General features: G+C 53.7%; 8 protein-coding genes across 8 annotated transcripts; 4 read left to right on the top strand and 4 right to left on the bottom strand.

Annotated features, from left to right (window-relative positions):
• Window positions 1–1,003: 1,003 nt before the first annotated feature.
• Window positions 1,004–2,264, top strand: IAQ61_007192 (uncharacterized protein; the record flags this gene model as incomplete). Its single annotated transcript, XM_003840819.2, has 2 exons — window positions 1,004–1,931; window positions 2,026–2,264. 2 exons carry the CDS (start codon window positions 1,004–1,006, stop codon window positions 2,262–2,264), a joined length of 1,167 nt encoding a protein of 388 aa, XP_003840867.2.
• Window positions 2,265–2,820: 556 nt separating this feature from the next.
• Window positions 2,821–5,695, bottom strand: IAQ61_007191 (uncharacterized protein). The gene is made up of 2 exons (XM_003840820.2): window positions 4,634–5,695; window positions 2,821–4,495 (listed from the first exon to the last, which is right to left on the bottom strand). Exons 1-2 carry the CDS (start codon window positions 5,072–5,074, stop codon window positions 3,083–3,085), a joined length of 1,854 nt encoding a protein of 617 aa, XP_003840868.1. The 5' UTR covers window positions 5,075–5,695; the 3' UTR covers window positions 2,821–3,082.
• A 789-nt stretch (window positions 5,696–6,484) lies between these two features.
• IAQ61_007190 (uncharacterized protein) lies at window positions 6,485–7,417 on the bottom strand (the record flags this gene model as incomplete). The annotated part of the gene is made up of 1 exon (XM_003840821.2): window positions 6,485–7,417. The coding sequence occupies one exon, from the start codon at window positions 7,415–7,417 to the stop codon at window positions 6,485–6,487; it is 933 nt and encodes a 310-aa protein (XP_003840869.2).
• A 1,007-nt stretch (window positions 7,418–8,424) lies between these two features.
• IAQ61_007189 (uncharacterized protein) lies at window positions 8,425–8,862 on the bottom strand (the record flags this gene model as incomplete). Its single annotated transcript, XM_003840822.1, has 1 exon — window positions 8,425–8,862. One exon carries the CDS (start codon window positions 8,860–8,862, stop codon window positions 8,425–8,427), a length of 438 nt encoding a protein of 145 aa, XP_003840870.1.
• A 144-nt stretch (window positions 8,863–9,006) lies between these two features.
• On the top strand, window positions 9,007–14,591 carry IAQ61_007188 (uncharacterized protein; the record flags this gene model as incomplete). Its single annotated transcript, XM_003840823.2, has 2 exons — window positions 9,007–14,272; window positions 14,317–14,591. The coding sequence occupies 2 exons, from the start codon at window positions 9,007–9,009 to the stop codon at window positions 14,589–14,591; spliced, it is 5,541 nt and encodes a 1,846-aa protein (XP_003840871.2).
• A 1,033-nt stretch (window positions 14,592–15,624) lies between these two features.
• ISY1 (NineTeen Complex (NTC) component) lies at window positions 15,625–16,380 on the top strand (the record flags this gene model as incomplete). The annotated part of the gene is made up of 1 exon (XM_003840824.1): window positions 15,625–16,380. One exon carries the CDS (start codon window positions 15,625–15,627, stop codon window positions 16,378–16,380), a length of 756 nt encoding a protein of 251 aa, XP_003840872.1.
• Window positions 16,381–16,930: 550 nt separating this feature from the next.
• Window positions 16,931–17,753, bottom strand: NIP7 (ribosome biosynthesis protein nip7; the record flags this gene model as incomplete). Its single annotated transcript, XM_003840825.1, has 3 exons — window positions 16,931–17,056; window positions 17,143–17,445; window positions 17,625–17,753. The coding sequence occupies 3 exons, from the start codon at window positions 17,751–17,753 to the stop codon at window positions 16,931–16,933; spliced, it is 558 nt and encodes a 185-aa protein (XP_003840873.1).
• Window positions 17,754–17,992: 239 nt separating this feature from the next.
• Window positions 17,993–20,044, top strand: IAQ61_007185 (uncharacterized protein; the record flags this gene model as incomplete). Its single annotated transcript, XM_003840826.2, has 1 exon — window positions 17,993–20,044. The coding sequence occupies one exon, from the start codon at window positions 17,993–17,995 to the stop codon at window positions 20,042–20,044; it is 2,052 nt and encodes a 683-aa protein (XP_003840874.2).
• Window positions 20,045–20,186: the final 142 nt, after the last annotated feature.

The raw sequence follows: 20,186 nt of genomic DNA, 5'->3' as shown, positions 1-20,186 counted from the left end.
ACGATGAACAGGAGAGACTACCCATCTTTCTGGCTACAGCCCCGATTTATGCACCACCGTTGTGCCGTCTGCTTTGTTCCCAAGCCTTGATCCCAACACGGCCACGGCCCTGCCCTGCCACATAGGCATACACTAAACCACCAAGCCACTTGGGCCATGCACGCTGCGTAGACATTGGGCCGTGGACCTGCCATGTCATCATGATCATCATGATCCTCATCATTCATGGGCCCCCCTCCCTTTCTCCCGGCCCCCTAGCTCTCACGCGCTCGCACATGTTGGCTGCGAAGAATGGCCGGCCACGATGGTGCCACGGCTGTCAAGCGGTATGTAGAGCCAATGCAACAGACTTATGATTATTTTATCTTATCTTACATGTCACCAGCGCCAGTCTTATCTTATACATGCTCTTCACCCTTCATCATCCTTTTGAGCTAAATTTGACTCGCGCCCCGGCTGACTTGTTTAGTGACATAGTACATACCTAGAGTAGGATAGCTACAAGTCTTGCATACTTCCATGGCAGCTCCCCGCCATTCCGGCGAACAGAAATCGGGACCCTGCCCAAACGCCGAGCTTCCCTCTGCCGCCTTGACGTCGGTGCGGAAGAGAAAGAGGGGTAGAACAGCTGACTGGGGTGACAAGATTTCGCTGCAACGAGTCCCGAGGCTCACGATTTCTTCACCGCGTCTATTCTTCATTTTCGCTCGTCTACGATGCATTGCGTCTATTGACTATACTGTATACATACCCGCCCTACCTAGAACCGGGGATCCCAACTTCTGCCGCTCTAGTGCCATAGTACGCGCGAACTTCCTCATCAGGTGGACTACAGGAGTACCATCTCCCAGCACGCACAGCAGTCCACCGCACTCATGGGACATGCTGCTCTCACCATAGCCACTGCAAAATAAACCTTGTCCTTCATCTCAACCACATCTGCACCTTCTCGTCGCCTTCTGCCGCAGCCGACAAACGGAAAGAAATAATCCTAATCGTAATCATGGTTGCAGCTACTAATGCAGCCAACTCGCCTCCCACCAACCTGGTACAAATGGATCCCATATGCGCTGCCAAGATGCGTTCCAGCAATCCCCACAAGTTCCCCATACCATGTCCACGCACTAATGCCTCCGAGGAAGATCTCCCTCCTTTCCCAGAAGCAGAAGTATCCCATCTGACCTTGGATAACAAACCGGGCGCAAAGATTCACTACACATACTATCCAGCCTCAACCTCACAACCCTCACATCCCAACCCCTTTTCTCAAACCCTCATCGTCTTCCTCAATGGCATGCCCACGCGCGAGTCCTGGGACCCGACCATTCGAAGCTTTCTTGAAAAACGTATAGTAGGCCGACTGCCCTACCCAGCCATTGTATCCTACGACCGTTATGGACAAGGTAAAAGCGACCGCGATCCAGACGACAAGGAACCTCCTCCCTCACATGGCCATGATGTCGTCTCCGCCGTCAAGGCGCTCAAGCAATTCACCGTCCAAATCTGGCGCGACCACCTCGACCACGCCAAACCCACGCATTACCCCTGTCTCATCTTCGTCTGCAACAGCATCGGCTGCGCCATTGCTCGTATCTTTACACAAATGTACCCAGGCACTGTCTCTGGCCTCTTGTTTCTCGACAGCATCATGGCCAATTCAGACTCGTTGTCCCTATGGCCCGATCCCGATGCTCCTGATTTCAACAAACACACACTACCCGATGGTGTGAGCGAAGCCGAAGTACGTGAGACGAGGAGAAGATATGCGAGTATGTTTGGACCCGAGGTGCCCAGCATGGAGGGTTTGAGCCGGAGGAATCTAGCCCAATTGCTGCCGGCGTCTGATGCGCCGAGGCTAGAAGGCTATCTGGGGAAAGGCCCGTATTTGACGGTCGTAGGACATGATTGGGATACTTTCGCCGAGCAGAGTTGTATGTCCCACTCTTTTTTGTTTCTCTACTCCTAACATTTGCCCTTGATTCCACTTGCAACGCCTTTGTATACATCAACTAATCCACACCCCAGACCAAAGCTCTCTCCGCATCCCCAAAATCCTAACCATGACCTATGCCAACACCGCCTGGCGCCGCTACAACGAAGGCCTCGTCGACATTACCGATGAAGGTCGCGCCATTGGTCCCATTACCGCCGTGCACTGTGGCCATTTCATTCAAGAGGACGATCCGCGCTTTGTTAGCGATGAGATGGTCAGTTTGCTGGACCGCGTGGTCAATCGCGTAGAGCAGGTCAGTGAGCGGGATTAGATTGGCTGGCGTCTTGTTTTGTATGGGCGGTGGTGTGCTTGGTTATGTGAGAGGCATGACTTGTAGGCGTATGTTTGGAATCCCAAGAATGAGGTGAGATCAATGATGGAAAGGGATCGTTGCAATCCCAATACAATAATCAGCGTGAGATTACCAATGGGAATGGGAATGGGGCTAGGGGTGGAGAAAATGCACGTCGAAGTCGAAGCTGGTTGTTCTGGCAAAAGGTGGAGGAGTTGCATTTATGTCATGTATGTGGTTGAGTGCTTGAAATATACATGTGCAAGAATTAGATGGTAGTTGTACATGATTCACAACGCACTGTTTTTGAAAACGTGATGCAATGCATTACTCGGTTTGAGCACGAGGATTTATTTATTTCATGCTTCTTGGTGGCTTGGTGATGTTTTGATTGCTTGATATTCTTGTAGTTCTTCTTCTTTGACTCCTTCTCTTTCTGTTTCAGTGTCTCTCCCCCTCTCTCCCATGCTTTCCCCCTTCCCCATGCTTTCCCCTCCCCTCCCCCACAAACCCATTTCCCTCCCTACACCTATACCCCACACATACCACCGCCCCCGTAGATTCCCAGCCAACGTATAGTACAGAGCCAAGATTTAAATCCCCGCAGTAACAGCCCTGTATCCAAACGAGTCCAAACCCCCCCAGATAAGCTTTTTTTTTCTATTCCAAAAACGGACGGATGCATACACGCACGGACGGTGTTACATATCGATGGGTAGCGCATCCCAAACCGCGTCCAAAGCGGGCCTCGACATCTCGCTGAACACGACAATACGCGAGCGGATTCCGCTCTGTCCTTAAAAGTCGTCCATACTGCCCACAATGTCCATGTCCATGTCCATATCCACATCGCCGTCATTCTCGCTCTTCCGACTGGGAATCTCCATTCCGAATTCCTCGTCCACATCCTCGTCCCCGTCCTCATCACCCCTCTTCTCCCTCTCGTCCAGCCCCGCCTTGTCCGCCGCCACCATGCGCACGCTCAACGGCCGGTTTTGCATATAACTCTCGAGGTAGCTGGCGCCCAGCGAGCTCGGATAGCCATAGCTGCCCGCCTGGTCCAGGTTGTCGACACCGGAGCCGTGCAGACCGCCGACATACGTGTGCCACTGCGGATCGTCGTGCTGGTTGTTGGCGGGGTCTTGGGATGCGGGTTCCGAGGCTGCGTCGAGGGCTGCAATGTCGGTGTCGGGAACGGTGGCGGGAGGCAGAGGGGAGGGGTCGAGGAACGTGCGCGTTAGAGTTTTCGGCGCGGTCCCGGTGAAGGCAAGGTTTGGGGAGCGCGGGGAATGCAGTTGTGCGGGAGGCGACGTGGCTTCGACGACGGCCGGGGTGGGAATTGGTTGGGAAACTGGCTTGTAAGAGACGGGGGCGTGGGTGTACCTTGACATTGTCAGTGGGAGACTGTGGTGTACTGCGTGGTTTTGCGAAAGGTGGACGGACGAGTCTGGTCTGGTGAGCCGCGGGTCGATCATGTCGTCGAGAGAGGCTGTCGAGTTGGAAGCCGACGTGGCTTCACTGCTCGGCGAGGTGAGGGCAGGTTCGACGACGCTGTCTGCCGGGAGGACAGTCTGGCCATCAATGACCAGACTGACTCTTTTGCGCCGCGACCTGGGCGTGTCCTTGTGACGCAGCGACGACTTTTTGATAATGGACCGCTTGACTTTCTTGACTGCGTCGGGTTGCTGGTCCTTGGCTGGCTGGCCATGGGCCGTCATGTCCATGTCCCTGCTTTCCTTGCGGGTCTTGCGGGCTTCTTTGGCCGTCTTATCACCATCTCTTGACGGGGGAGCCGCCTGTGCGCCAGTGACGGTGGATGCGACGTCGGCTGCTCGCTCCGCCCTGGGCTGCTGCTTCTTGTCCTTGGGAATCGTGGGCGACGTCTCGCGTGCGTCGAGCAGTGGGAGAAAGACGGGGGTGACGAGGCCGTAGAGTTCCTTTTCGCGTTTTTGGACTCGCGTGTGCTTGGTGCGTTTAGCCTTTTCTTCCGGCGCCGCCCTCGCGTCAGACGGCGACCGCGGCGCTGACGGTGAGTCTGAGTGAGGTGATTCTGACCGTGACCGTGACTGTATCGGCTCCTGCTGCTGGCTATGCACAGAGACCGCGGCCATGCCTGGTCTGCTGGCTACGCCTTCGGTATTTCCCACGCGGGTTTTATCCGCAGACCCCGACTTCGCATCGTAGTCCATGGAGCGGTAGTGTTCTACGAGCTAGGCCCAAATCAGCGCTGCGCGATAATGGGGCTCTGGTGCAAACGGCGGCGGCGCAACTGCGCCGTTGCGCAAATGCATGGGCATCAATGCACCCCAAAACCAGAGCACCTATATATAGCAATATGGAGTAGGTACCTCTTGTTCATGGTTGCGCAACGCCGTTTGCTGGCGCTGGATGTAGTTGTTGATGTCGCTCTCGAGCTGCTGCCGCCGCTGCTCGACGCTCCGGGCCAAGGCATCCAATTGCTCTTGGGAAAAGCCTGGGACCTCGGCCAGGCTCGGGTCGGTGTAGAGGAGCATGGACGCTCGCACTTCAGCTCCGGTTCGAGGCTTGCGCTTGTGGTGCGCCGATTGCTTCCGATGCCGACGACGTCGCGGGGTGTGTGCGCAGGCGAGCTGGCGGGGTGGCACAGTCTGCGGGGTGAGCAGGTCGGCGAGGAGGAGGAGAGGAGGAGGAGGAGAAGACGGAGGAGGCAGGTGAACAGCAGAGAAGAATTGGGGGAGCTGGCTTGCGGCACCTGGGCGGAGGTCAGTCGCACTCATGGTTGCGGGTAAGATAGACCGTAGGTAGCCCATGGCGGTGACAGGGCGGGCCAGAGCGGGGGGGGGAGGGGGGGGGGTGCATCATCGCACAATCGCTGGTTGCTGGTCGCTTTGGTTGCTTGCTCTGGGCGGGCGTACCTGGTAGTGGGAAATACGGGAGTGACGCATTCGGGGCCTGCCAACGGGCGATTGGCCGACGCTCCAGGTCACAGGGCTTCCTTATGCCAGCCACGGGTGCGCAGTACCAAGGAGGACTGCAGGAATAGTAACAGCGATGGTGATGGCGATGGTGATAGTCACCACCCCTCAGCCGTGCCAAAACCTCGACCCCTCGCTCACTTTACTATTGCTCTTACGGTGCACGGTACCGGTAATAGTGCGGCTGCCAATGAAAAGAATCGAAAATCCTCACGTGCAAGTGAGAGAGACGGGACCACCAGCCGGGTGCGGGAACAAATCAGCAGGATTTGCTATGACAGAGAATAGAGTAGAAGAGGCGCCAATGGACAGCAAGGTTCCGCAAGGTTCCATACTATGTAGGCTGTAGGTAGAGTAGTAGAGTAGAGTAGTAACGTAGGTACATACACTGGGAAGTCTGTAGTCTTGAGGGGCTGCCTCGATCCCCTCAAAACCTCAAGATGCCGTTGCTCAAACTGCACACATGTGCTTGGACACACACCTTGCCCATTTGGCCTCTCTAGCGAGGTGGGGGGGGGGCGCGTAAGAGCTGCACTATGTAGAGTATAGTACACATGTACATGTTCTATCTCTTGTACTAGCAGCGTACACACAGTAGTAGTAGAAACTCGAGCGACTCCACCCACCACACCACCAAACCTCCATTCTACTGCACCCAACACGCGTCCCGGCTCCATTGTTTGTTTCTCCCAGCTAGCTAGCTAACCGACCTGCAAGGATCTACGTCTCTGCAATGCTGAGCTCACGCATCGCCCGTGGTTCGTGGTTCGTGTTTGCATGTCAACTGCTTGCAGTTACCGATGCATGTGCTATTCATTCCGTGGGGGTTGCGGGGTGGAGTGGGGGTGGTATTACTGATAGGAGTGGGGGTCTCGTTTGCATGGACTCGTTCACGGCCAGAATATGCAAAGGCATGGAGAAGCACTGACTGTAGGCTTGATGCTCATAGTTCATGTATTTGCCTATCCATGCTGAGTGTATGTGAATTCCTGTCTATCTTGTCCACTTTCCTTCTTTCCTTCTTTCCTTTGGTGCTGGCTTAGCCGAACAGTGGAGCCAGGTTCCATCAGCGTCACATGAAAATGCCCGAGAATTCTCCCATAATGTCGCGTGACTGGCGAAATGAAGGATCGATATAGATCTCTTTGTCAGACTCACGTCTTCACGATGAGTGGCCCGAGTCTCCTTTTGAGCTCGAATCGGCCTTGTATTACGTGGTAGGATGATTTGTTCCCTGGACAGTCATCAATCACCGTCTTCCTCCTCCTTCTCTGCGGCTTCCTTCTCCGCTTGCTTCTTATCTTCATACTTTCGCTTCTTGTCCAGCAGCTTTTGAAGATTCTTCGCGCCATTAAACACCCCATACGTCTTTGCATTGCACGCCGCACATGTCGGATCCTTTCGATATCTCTTCAATGCGCAGGCCTCACAGAAATAATGCCCACACTTGGTGATGATCGGGCTTTTGTACGATTGTTTGCATAGGATGCAAACAAATGGTATCTTCTCCAACAGTGCATAGTCGACACCATCATCGTCCTTTTCCTTCTCGTCCCTGTTCGCTGAGGCGACGACGGTGCCCCCAGGCTTCTTGCCCTTGGTCGACATCTCCCACTCTTTATCTAGCTTCCAGCCTGCAGCGTAGTCCTCACGCGCATGCAGGAACTTGCAGTTATCGCCGAAACCACAAAATCCCGTCTGTTTGTAGTCCTTGCACACATCGGGTGTGTAGTCTGTGACTGTGATGGTCCGCACGTTGGTCGAGGACTTTTGGGGGCCCACTTTGCGATTCGGCGCATCAGGATTCTTCTGGATGAACGTTTGCGGTTTTGCGCTGAGCCGTGAGCTTCCGAGGAGATTTTTCGAGCTGAGGGCTTCGTCTGCATTCTCGTCGTACCAATTCGACTGGCGCGTGGCGTCATCGCTTGCTTGTATGACCGCAGAACTGTTGGCTTCGTATGTTGTCGTGCCTTCTACTGCCGTGTTTGCCCTTTGATCTACCGTGGAGGCTTTCAAGGCATTCCCATTTGTCTTTCTGCGCTTCACCACGCGACCGTCCTCGCCCTCTGCGTCTGATCCAGAGGAAGCGTCCGAGTCTGATTGTGGCGGCGGTGGCGCAATCTTTCGAGGCGCAGCTTTGGCGTTCCTTTTTTTGAATTTGACTACCGGCGCTTCCATGATGTGTGATTTGTGATGGGCAAGGTGTGGAGAAGGAGACTGTGCAGCAAGTGGTATTGAAAGCCGGAACTTGGGCGTGGAAAGTCGGGGCCAAGTCGTGGCTGAGCAAGCAGACTGTCCCGCCGGAATGACGGAGAAGTGGCGCAAACAGCCACTCGCCGAACACCGTTGACCTTTGATGAATGATGGATCGATTCGAGCTGACGTCTAATTGGCCTCCTGTATTACGAAGCAGTGAACCGATCCGAGCGATCGGCGGCCGTTTTACTGCCTGCACCGCACAATACTCCCTACCGTACTGTTCACTCCCCACCCTCTAGAGTACGATGCAGTTTGACACGACCTGAGCCTAGTAGGAAGGGGGAAGGAGACGACCGTATGTGTTAGGTACCAGGGATTGTTCGTCATGACGCCAATGACCAGAGCGAGCCCAAGAGAGGTCACCTCACGCTTCCTGGGCGCCTCGTAGCAGATTCGACAAGACAAGATGAAAAAGCAGTCGTGTAGGGGGAGTAAGAGTTGTGCGCTTGAGCCTCGTGCGCCGTCGGCTTCTGCCGTACTCTATACCTGCGGTCTGTGGTACTATGTAGGTACACAGTACTCGTGTCCTTCTGGCGGCTGGCCCCGTGTTTGTCGCCCCTGTTCCAGTTGGTCGTGTACTGCGCTAGAGTGGAATTCATGCATGCCACGTTTGTTTTGTTGTTGTGTGTGTTGTGTGTGTTTTCGCAAATAGTGGTCCAATCGCGTACACAAACAGCCTTCTGCGGTCTAGCAGAAGGAGGGGCTCTCATGCGCACGTTGCTTCACTCGGTCGCCCTCCTGCTAACAGGCAGAAGAGTACCTTGCCTTAAGGCTTAGTCGACGAGGAAGCTTGCGTCTGCGTGCATGAGAGTGTCCACTGCCAGCCAATTGTCGGTCTACTTCTGTGTCTGTGTTGATGTTTGCCAGGAGCGCTCTCTCCAGGGCTGCCTTTGGCTTGAAAAGAAGAAGCGCAGTGCACGGACTGGTCATTTCGCTCCCAGTCCGTACTTGAGGTAGATGAACACCATCGCCCGCGCTGTTGTCATCAACTCCTCACCCAGTCCTGCCCGTTCGGCCTTTCCTTTCCTTCCCTTTCCCACTTCTTCTCCGTAGGCGCTGCTCGGCGGTGCGCCTCCGTCCTTGTCCTCGTCCTTGTCCTTTGCCTTTGCCCTTGCCCTTGCCCTTGCCCTCGCCTTCGTCAGACGGCTCGTGTGGGACAGAAACGCGACACAAGTGCCAGCAGCCGCTGCCCGTGTTCCCAGCACCTTCTCGCGCCTCGCCCTCGGCCAGAGTCTTTTCCACTTCCTTTCTCTTTTGTCGTCCATTCGGTTCCCAAGTGGCCCGGGTGAAACGTAAAATCGCTCTCCTTCCTTATTTCTCATACATACGCTCGACACCTCCACGCCCCCGTTGGCGCGCTCCATACTTGTCGTTTGGAACCCCCCCCCCGCCCCACCCGTGCACCAGCCCTTCTACCACCTAATACACGCACGCGCCTCATCCCCTCCAGGAAGTGACTCTTTTATACTTGGGATATGGAACGCTAGCCATAGACCGGACTCACAATCATGGCGTCAGCGCACCTCCAGCCGGGCGCGCTGGCGGTGGAAGGCCACCATGGCAACGATCCCTTCACCAACAGAGCGCAGGATGGCCAAAGGCAGCGATACTCCGCTTTTGATAATTCGCAGTTCTCCCTGTACCTCAACGGCTCCCCTATGCAAGCGAAACGAGCCCTGGAAGCACATTTGGCCGAGACAACACGTAGGCTGCAAGAGACATCACACCTAGGCAATGCGCTTTTGCAACAGCGAACAGAGCTCGAGAGCAGATTAGAAGAGGTGGAGCAGCAGGAACAGGAGGATGACATTGGGCCAGAGCTGCGCCAGAGGCTAGCGGAGCTCGAGAAGGAATTCAATGAAGTGGGAAGAGAAACGGCTCGCGCTTTCCTCCCAAGGTCCCGCGTCCCAAGTGGTGAGACCGACATCACCGGTGGCGGTTCAGTCTACTCCAGTGAAGCCCAAAACTCGCCCACTAAAGTCAGCGTCCCCTCCCGGAAGCAGCGTAATCAACAACCTAGCCGCATCAACGACATCGCTCTTGCTACTGAAATATCCACGTCCCTGTTGTCTCAGCTGAAGGAGCTACAGGCTGTTCTTCTCGAGAAAGAGGAAACGCTCAAAGCCATAGACCTAGACAGATCGCAGCTGGAAATTGAAGTCGAGGGCCTCTCTCAACGGTTACGCACCTTGGACGAGAGCGAATCGCGCCTCAAAGATGTCAACTGGAATTTGGAGACGCAGGTTCGCGAAGTAGAGGCACAAGCCAAATCAGCAGCGGACAGGGAACATCGATTGAACCACGCGTTGAATCTGGCACGATCTGAAAACTCAACGCTTGAACGCGAATTGGAGGAGCTCAAGCAGATGCACACCAAGCTGGCCGACGACCATGTCAACAAGATCAGACAGCATGAGACCGAGCTGTCCAGTCTCCGTAGGAACGTCGCCATGGGAGAAGTGGAGCGAGGTGCTATGCAGCGCAAGGTCGAAGAGCTCACAGCCCAAAATCAGGATCTAGCCCGGGCTGTGGCATACCGCATGAAGGGCGAAGACCATGTGAAAGTTGAAGATACCTCAGCAGATGATGGCGGAGAAGAAGGCATCACTCATACTCCAGAGCACACCCCTCCAGTGTCGCCCAGCAAAGCTACCCCGCGACATGGAATGCTTGAATCGGAGACTCTCAAACACTCGCTTCAACATGCTCATCGTATGATTCAGCAGCTCAAGAACAATATTCACCGCGAGAAAACCGAGAAGGTCGAACTAAAGCGTATGCTCCAAGACGCTCGAGACGAGCTTGAGAAGGATCGCGCTCTGAATGTACCGACTAGTGCAGGTCGGCGCAGGAAGAATGAGAGCATTGCCTTTAAGAAACCTCCTCGTCCCGACCGTCTTGGGGCACTTCGAGGTACTCAGGAAGTCGTCATCGATGAAGATGAATGGGAAGAGCAGGACGATGAAGTCAGCACGCCCAGTCGTCAACCCAAGTCTTTCAATCCTACACCTCGGGCAGTCTCAAGTGGCTTCAGCTCAGCTACCGAAACAAGTGCAAACGAAGGGTTTGAGACTGCGAATGACACCTCGGATGCTGCCTTTGAGACTGCCAACGAACGTGATGGCACAACCACAGAGACAGATGCTTTCCAGACGGGAGCCGAGACTCTTGATGGCGACAGTAGTGACGACTTGACCGAGACTGAGGCCGGTGCGCGGTCGGTACCACGCAGCAACCGATCCTTCCCAGCCAGACACAGCCATCACGACTCGTACGAAAGTACAGCCTCCAACTCGGGTGATGAGTACGAGAACACGGAGCTTCGAACACCACTCAATCATCAACATTCGCGCCTTAGACTCAGGAGCAGACCAGGCAGCTCACGAGCCTCAACGCCGAGAGGGGCATTGGATCTGTTCACTCGGACTCCGTCTGTTGCAAGGGATTCCCCGGCCAGCATAAGCAATAGTAATCGGAGCACTCCTGCCCAAGGCAAGAGTCTTTTTGCCGAACTCGAAGATCTTAGTGGGGATGATGATGAGGGCAGCTATATTGAAGGCACACCGAGCCGATCGAGTGTGCTCCCATCTCGCGAATCCTCGCCTGACGCACTTGGGAAGGCGATCTACGAGAAATCGCCCCTTGTTTTCCATCCACCTAGGCCGATGATGGTGGACTCGGGCACAATGACCGAGGCCAGCATTCCAACTCACATGGTCATATCTTCTGTCGTGAGCCACCAAGTAGAACCGCAGGCCCCGCTGCCCCCAAAACTGCAAGTGTCGTCTTGCTCTGCTCATGAGACTTCACCCCGAACTCCGATGCCGTCAAGACTGGGATTCTCCTCCCTCGCTGCTCAGGATACAGTTCCCAAGAGTGTTGCTGTGCCAGTGTTTCAACTTTCAAGCGTCACCGGACATGCAACGACACCACAACCGGCGCCTGTGCCCCCTCTCAGCCTCTCGTCATTGTCTACCCATGATACAGCGCCACAACTTGCTGTGGCACCCAAATCAGACTTTTCAACGTTGTACAGCCAAGATACAGCACCGCAACTCGCCGTGCCACCCAAGTCGAATTTCTCGACACTGTCTAGCCAAGACACAGTGCCTCTTACTCCGACTGCCCACGTGTTGGATCTCTCAGCGGTATCAGCTCATGGAACTGAACCACGCCACATGGCAAGCCCATCTCTAGGGTTATCTCCTTTCTCCACGCACGATACCGAGCCTATCGTGCCAACTGTGCAGAAGTCTTTACCTTCCGCCTTGGATGTGTCAACCATCACGCACCAAGCCACTGAACCTAAAGAGGGTATAGCCATTAGAACGGCAGTTCCTGCTGCGTTGCTATCATCTGCTGTTGAGCCCAGCCCAACCACAGAGACGACAAGGACACTCGAGGATGAGTCTATTCCAGATTCCAGTGAGCCTGCCCACTCGCTCAACACACCGCGAATTCCCCTGCAGTTGTCTACATTGTCGGTTCATGCCACCGAGCCCAAGAATATTGCTCGTGTACCTTTGTCTATAAGCACAGTAGCATCTTCACAAGCAACTGAGCCACTTGTAGTCAAGCCTGCGGTTTCACGGTTGTCCACGATGTCCTCTCAGGCCACGGAGCCAGCCGTACCAACTCGGGTCATTTCGCAGATCTCCAAGATGACCTCTCAAGCTACGGAGCCTGTTGTACCACAACTTCCGCGCTTACAGTTTTCCTCTCTGTCATCCTGGTCGACAGAGCCTATGGAAGCACCAAAGCCGTCACCACCGGCGCTGTCTACGATTTACTATCAGGACTCAAAGCCTAGGGAGCCAACTCGACCAGCGCCACCGAAATTCTCAATGTTATCATCCCAAGCCACGCAACCAATCGAGCCTCCACGAGCGCCTCCGGCACAAATTTCGACAACATTTTGGCAGGAGACCGAACCTCGCCAGCCGGTGCAGCGCACATTGCCGGAGCTGTCTGGTATCAGCGTGCAGGTTACTGAACCTGTTGCATCAGTCGCTCCAGAGCGACCTCGACAGCAATTTTCTAATGTTCGGACTGTACAAGACACCCAGCCAGAATCTCCGACACTCCCAGCGTTCCTCCCTACTCCGACAAGTCGACCATCTACATCGCATCACATCCAGACGCCCACTTTGACGATGTCTCCTGTCATAAGTCAGGTAGTGGAACCAGTACTACTACCTTCGAGGCCTGGTACTGCACATCGAGCAACTCCACTGTCCCTCGGCACCTTGAAATCTGTCCAAACACATGGGACAGAGAGTAAATCATCGGCCGAGCCAGCTACACCATCGCCTAGGGATCGAGAACCTCGTCAGCCACTCACACCAATCGACCTGAACGCATTCCCCAAGGTTCCTAGAAAGCTCATGTCCGATGGGGGTACACAGACTATGGTGTCGGCAGAGCAGATAGACAAGTTATTGTTGGCCCGGAACCCTAGATGGAGCAGTGCGATTGCTTCAGCTGCTGTTGAGAAGTCGTTGTCACCCCCAAGTTCACCAATTAGGAGAAACTCAAACGAACCAGGCCGGACTTCGAGACGACCTGGCAGTGCTGGAAGTGTTCGTTCACGGGCCGCCTCTCCACCTCCTCTTCCGTCGGATCACAAAGAAGTCATTGCTGCAGCCGCTCAGAAGCTATCTCCTCCTACACCAGGATCGATGGGTCCACCTGCCATGCCTGCGTCGGCTTACAAGAGACGTCCGCAAACACCTTCTGTTAAGTCCAATAGTCTTGCACCGTCGCCTAGAACCAATGGCACGACCCCACGAGCACATCGTCTCTCTCAGCGCGGTGATGCCCGAAGCGGAGCGTCCTCTCCACTCAGCCGCCGATCGTCGCTGTCGTCGTTCACGTCCGAGCTTGACCAGCGTTTCAATATTCCTGGTGGTCCGACCTTCGTGCAGACTGGAACTTCAGCTGGTGCAACTGATCCTGATCAGATACAGGGCATCACCCAAACGATGATTGGCGAGTATCTTTGGAAGTACACACGCAGAACGGGTCGTGGTGGTATGTCTGAAAACCGTCATCGACGGTTCTTTTGGCTACACCCTTACACAAGAACTCTTTACTGGAGCGATCAAGATCCACAAAGCGCTGGCAAAACGGAATTGAAGGCCAAGAGTGTGGCTGTTGTGTCTGTGCAGGAAGTCGAGGACACGAACCCTCTGCCTCCTGGGCTTCATCAAATGAGTCTAATTGTCGCAACTCCTGGCCGGTCCATAAAATTCACAGCTCCCACGGCCAGGCGGCACACGACATGGTTTCAAGCGCTAGAATATCTTTGCAAACGTGTCGATGAGACTACAGATACACCCGAGCAACAAGAACGGCAGCAGAACGGACTTCAACCGGGATCACCCGAGGTTGATGAGATTCAAGACGAGTTCAATGGCGGTTATCGAAGCACGTCGCGGATGACAGGTCGCTCGAGGGCTTCTGTGTCTTCACATAACACCAGGCGGACTGTCTCCCCCCATTACACAGAAACTCCAACACTTAGAGCGTCTGCAGCGACTCCTCATCGCATGTCATCTACGGAGGCTCTGCAGAACTCGGTCAGTAAAAGAATACCCACCTTCCTTCGCCCGGGGTCTACGTTGCGAGTGTCCTATGCCAGCCGGGTCAGCGTGCAAGATTCGATCACACCGGAAGAACCCACGGGTTCCAATTTGGATCTCAGTCGTGAGATCCATGAGCACCTGCACGAGCGAGAGATTGATGGCATGCCCAATGTTCGGGCATGTTGTGGCGGTAAGTATTACTCGGCATGCCATGTTTACACAAGCTGACGAAAGAAGGACAACATGACGTTGCTCACCTCCACAAAGATTCGGTTCAAAATCGGCACAATCACAAGACTGTGAACCCACGGCCGTCTGTCATAGGATCCATGAGTTCACGCATCAGCTCTCGAGCCGAATCTCGCAACGAGCCTCGCAGCATCTCCCGCAACGAACCGCGGTCAACCTCTCGCACATCTTCCCGCGTCGAATCGCATGCTGAGGCGCGCAACGATCGTATTCGTCATCAGACTGAAATGGAATCGGCCAACTTTGGAGCTGGTGCATGACCTTCCTCCCAAACCTACACTCATTCCTTTCCCTATTTTCATGTTCGTCTTGAAGACGCCCACCTCATAGTCTATCAAATTGACTAATCATGTTCTCTCTTTAGCGTTAAACTCATCTCCTGGGGTCCGATCCCTTTTTCCTTTGTACATCACTGTCGATCTTGCGGTCTTTGGGCATTTCCTCTCTGGTTGGGTACGGTTTAAGCCACTGATAAAGTCCCACTGGGACATCAAACAAATTTGGACATGGCGTTCAACGGCCAGACAGCGTTTGACTGAAATCTGCAGCAAACTTGAATGGGGTTGGTGCTGGTACACTGAGACGGCCGCCTGGTGACGATTCTATCTTTCGAGTCTCGCGCAACTTTGATGCGGGTTCTTCCCAACATACAACATTGTCGCATACAGTATCAATTCTTGTCTGTTTTTCTGCTCGGCATTCCCTGTTTATATTACTAGGAGTTTCGCTATACATATGTAATGTGTTAGAACTTCGCCTTGACGATTGGGGGTCAGACTGATAGAAAGACGTCGAATACAAACATCCAAATTGCAAATGAGCGTTATAGAGAATGTGACGTTTGATTGGCTAGACTTAGCATAAGCATCATGCGAACTCATCTCCAGACAGGCCAGAAATAGCCAGGTAGGATCTTAGCCTGGAATCTGCCAAGATTCATGGGAAGGTTTCTGCCGTGCTTTACCGCTAGCAGCTGCTCGAAACACCAAACTTTCGCTCACAGTCGACGCGTTATCACTTCCACCCAAGCAACATCCAACAAACACCATTTGTCGCCAGTCGCGCCTTCCTTTCGAATCCTAATCTTTCATTCTGCGACTGCGGGCAGCTCTTTATTTGTTCATATCAGACACTCGCAGGGCGCGACACCCTTAATCAAAGACCCAGAAGAGGAGCGCATCCACATCCACAACACCACACCATCAGCGCATCACCTACAACTCACATCACGCAAGTCGCCCTCTAAACCCTCACCCACATCCTCTTAATCAACCCCAACACACAACCGCAAACATGGCGCGCAACTCTGAAAAAGCGCACTCGATGCTCTTCCGCTTCCGCGCCGCGCAAGCCGCCGAAGCCGGTATCATCGACATCTCACGAACCCGACGGCCGAAAATGATAACACAGGTCACGTCGATTCCTGTATGCGAGAAATGGCGCGGCCAAGTGCTCAAGGAGATATCGCGCAAGGTGACCAAGATCCAAGACGAAGCCCTGTCCGACTACCAAATCCGCGACCTCAACGACGAAATCAACAAACTGATGCGCGAAAAACACATGTGGGAGAGTCAGATACGCAATTTGGGTGGGCCGAATTACATGCGTGGCGGCAGGGTGCTGGATGAGGAGGGCAGAGAGGTACCGGGGGGTGGCAAGGGGTATCGGTATTTTGGCCGCGCAAAGGAATTACCCGGTGTCAAGGAGTTGTTTGAGCGGCAGGCGCGGCCAGAGGATGACATGGACAAGGGGAGGGAGAAGAGGAGTGAGTTGCGGCAGAAGGTGGACGCGGGTTACTATGGCTACAATCTCGATGAGGAGGATGGCACGTTGCTTGCGTATGAAAAGGAGAAGGAACAGGCGGCTTGGAACGAGTTCATGGCGTTGCCAGATGACTTGGGCGACAAGCCGAGTAAGACCCAGAAGGAGTGGATGGAGCTGCCAGGCGACGAAGGGGATGGGGCCAGGTGGAAGGTACCCACGCTAGACGAGGTCAATCAAGAACTGGTCGAAAGGAGGAGAAGGAAGTTGCTCGAGAAACTGGGATGAATGAATTGCCAGATTAATTCCTCTTTTCCAGTGACAGCAGTCTTCATTCGCTGTTTGCCTGCTTACACTGTAGCAATGAAGCATTTCATTCTCTGCGTGTGAAAATGGAATAGGCTGGATGTGTAGAAGGAGATTGATACCCTTTGTTTACACAATCGACCCCTGCGTAGCAGTGGAATCTTGTACATTTTGTGTATTGAGCGGATAAAGAGAAGAGCCTTGAGAAGATGTACAAGTATAATGTCCAATTGACAAAAAAAGTAAACGCCTTGAACCTTGAATCATTGAAAGAGCGCTTTGTATTAGACTTCGAGTGGGTTCAGCTTTCCCACCCGCGCAACCTAGCTCATCTGTCTCTCTGCACCGCAGCCAGCTATGCTATGTTGATGAACTGGAAATAGCGCTTGAATGTCTTGAGATTCAGGGCCACTTTTAGACTCTTGTTCGCCTTGCAAGAAGTTGGCGTCGTTGTACTCTCATATCCTACTAGCTCGCTCTGCACCCAGTTTTGTGATCCATTGCGCCATGCATACCCATATCATATCACTGCTCAAGTCGTAAACAGCGTGTCTTCCTCTCTCAGATACTCGCCGATATCTGCCTGTCTGAACGTGACAACACCCGTCGGATCCAACTTCCTCGCTTCTGCCGTACTCCTCGCGCTGACACCAAAGCCCTGCAATGATTCACACATTAGCCCCCAAAATCTCCAACTGTTTCTCACGTCCCACGCATGCTCGGAATAGAATGCCCAGCACTTACCAACGGCGTATCATTCATGCTCAAAACCACAACTCCCTGATGTTCAGGACAGTCTTCACTCCAGCGGCCCACATGCGCCTTGAGTACGTTTCCGCCGTACAGAAAAGGCATCTCGCCGTTCTGCTTGACCCACACCTTGTAGCGCGCGTGCGGTGCGACGACGCTCAGCGCTGTGATGTGGAGCCGGAATTTCCCCGTCTTGGTGAACTTGCCGAGGCAGATGCCGAGACTGAGCAGGTTGTCGCGCGCGACTGAGGTGGCGAGGTTGGCAAGAGATTCGCGGACGTAGTAGACGCGGGAGCCCTGGGGTGGTGGAGGTTAGTAGGGTTGGTTTTTTGGGGGGTTGAAGGTTTGGGGGAGTTGTGTGGGTTAGATATAGATAGAGATTTGGACTTGAGAACGATTGGAGAGTAGTATATGGAAGAGAGTTGCTCATAGTTCATAGGGTGGAAGAGGGAAAGTGAATATGGGAGTGGAATTACCTGTATGCGGAAAACATTTCGGTCTGAGCCGCCAGCTGGGTCGGCAATGAGGTTTGCAATGCCTTTTCCGCAGTAGGTCGCGAGTTTCTCGAAGAGAGTTTTCGTTTCAGGTTCTGTGAGGGGTCTCATTTTGAAGTGTGCTGTGTCGAACGAATGCGATATGGAAGATTGCGCTGCTGCACAGTGCAGTCGCAAGTCTGCAAGTTACAAGGTCTAGAAAAATAAGTGGGGCGTGGGCGGTGAGAGGAGAGATAACTTTATCTGCCGGACCTCCGCCAAAATTTCCCAACTGCAAGCGCGAAACTTTGTTGCACATATGCTTGTGACTTTTACTTCTTCCAACACACACATATTACTTTTTTGACGACATGTCGCGCGTCCCGGCTGCGAAGAGGAGAAGGCTATCTCCACCTGAAGATGCTGCGCGAACGAATAGTGCGACCGAGGACCATAAGACTACGTTTTTGAAGAATGCGGCGAAATGGGATCTCGAGCAGGACTATGAAACGAGACCACGCAAACTGAACAAGAAGAAGGAAACGAAGAAGCTTCCCGTCAGGACCACTGAGGGATGGGTTGCGCCGCCGCCGAATGCGCACGATTTGAAGGAAGAAGAGTCGGACAGCTTTCTTGGGTCTGGAAGTGAAGGCGAGGAGGAAGAGGCGCAGTCTGGGGAGGAAGATGTCGAGGAGCAAAAACCCAAAATACCCGCACGACAACAGATCCTCGAGGCCAAAGAAGAATTGGCACGAATTGCCAGCCTGGTCAACGAAGACCCGGAAGAACACATCCATGCCTTGAAGACACTCGAGGCCATTGCCAATTCTGAGAATATCACAGTGAAGAAGCTGGCGCTAGCTACCCAAGTAGCCATCTATAAGGATTTGATTCCAGGTTATAGGATACGGCCGCTTTCCGAGGAAAAGATGCAGGAGAAGATCTCCAAGGAAGTAAAAAAACTGCGCCAATTCGAACAGAAGCTCGTGTCAGGTTATGAGGCATATGTCAAGCACTTGGCCAAGCTGGCGAAATCGAGTGGGTCAAACAATGAGCAGGCTGCAGGACTGGCTTCAGTGGCTGTGACCTGTGCCTGCAATTTGCTCAATGCTGTACCGCATTTCAACTTTCGCGGAGAGTTGCTAAAAATATTGATTGGGAAGCTGAGCACGAGACGTGTGGATGCAGACTTTGTGAAATGCCGGGAAGCGTTGGAGACGTTGTTTGCGACGGACGAGGACGGTGTAGCAGCACTGGAGGCAGTCACTATGCTGACTAAGATGATGAAGAGCCGGAACTACCACTTCGATGAGAGCGTTCTCAACACTTTCTTGCATCTGCGTTTGCTGTCCGAGTTTGCACAAAAGGCATCCTATCATTCGGTTGATAAGAAGCAAGAGCTCGAGGTCCATGGCAAGAAGGGCAAACAAAAGCGCGAGTTTCGGACTAAGCGACTCCGTAAAGAACTGAAGGAGAAGAAGGCCATCGAAAAGGAGTTCAAAGAGGCCGATGCAGCCGTCAGTCATGAGGAGCGCGACAGGATGCAAGCTGAGACGCTGAAAATGGTCTTTGTCGCCTACTTTCGCATACTCAAAGCTCGTGAACCGAAGCTCATGGGTGCTGTCCTCGAAGGTCTAGCACGTTACGCCCACCTTATCAACCAAGACTTCTTCGGCGACATTCTCGAGGCCCTGCGCGACATCATCGCCACTGCCGAACTCTCCGCAGCCGCCAATGTGGAAGAAGATGAAGACGCTTCAGGAGATGAATCCGACGATGACAACGAAGCCCCTGAGCGCAATCTCACGCGCGAATCTCTCCTCTGCGTCATCACCGCCTTCGCGCTGCTCGAAGGCCAGGACGGCGCAAAGACGGCTTCAGCACTCAAACTTGACCTCAGTTACTTCATCACACATCTTTATCGGACACTCCATCCTGTTGCCCTGAACCCAGACATTGAGCTTTCGTCCAAGTCTTTACATCTCGCTGATCCGGGCTCGGAAACTTCGCACGCGGACACGGCTAAGGTCAACGTCCAAACCACCATCGTCCTGCTCATCCGCTCTCTCTCCTCCGTTCTCCTACCTGCAAGTTCCATCCGTGCCGTCCCGCCCCTGCGTGTCGCAGCATTTCTCAAACAATTGATGACTGTCTCTCTGCACTTACCAGAGAAGTCTTGCACGGCCATGTTGGGTTTGCTCAACCGAATCACAAAGACGCATGGTAAAAAGGTAGCGCCGCTGTTCAATACCGAGGAAAGGAGAGGAGATGGTGTGTTTGATCCGCTGAAGACGGAGATTGAGGGGAGCAATCCGTTTGCGGGGACCGTCTGGGAGGGGGAGATATTGAGGCGGCATTTTTGTCCGGGGGTGAGGGAGGCGATGGGTGGGATTGAACGGAATGTGATGGAGGCTGCTAAGTAGAGTTTTTGAGATTGGAAGTGTAGGGGAGTGGTAGATTTGTGGACATGCGTAAAAGAACGCGATTGTCCATGTCCATAGGACGTATTGATAGCATGTGAGATGAAAATGACTATAACACCGAACACTTGTGACTGCATCATCC

The sequence above is a fragment of the Plenodomus lingam genome (assembly GCF_022343315.1).
Source record: "Plenodomus lingam strain CAN1 chromosome Unknown contig_27, whole genome shotgun sequence".
NCBI classification, from domain to species: Eukaryota; Fungi; Ascomycota; class Dothideomycetes; order Pleosporales; family Leptosphaeriaceae; genus Plenodomus; species Plenodomus lingam.
The sequence above is the reverse complement of the archived record's forward strand: the minus strand, read 5'-3'. Positions and strand labels throughout refer to the sequence as shown.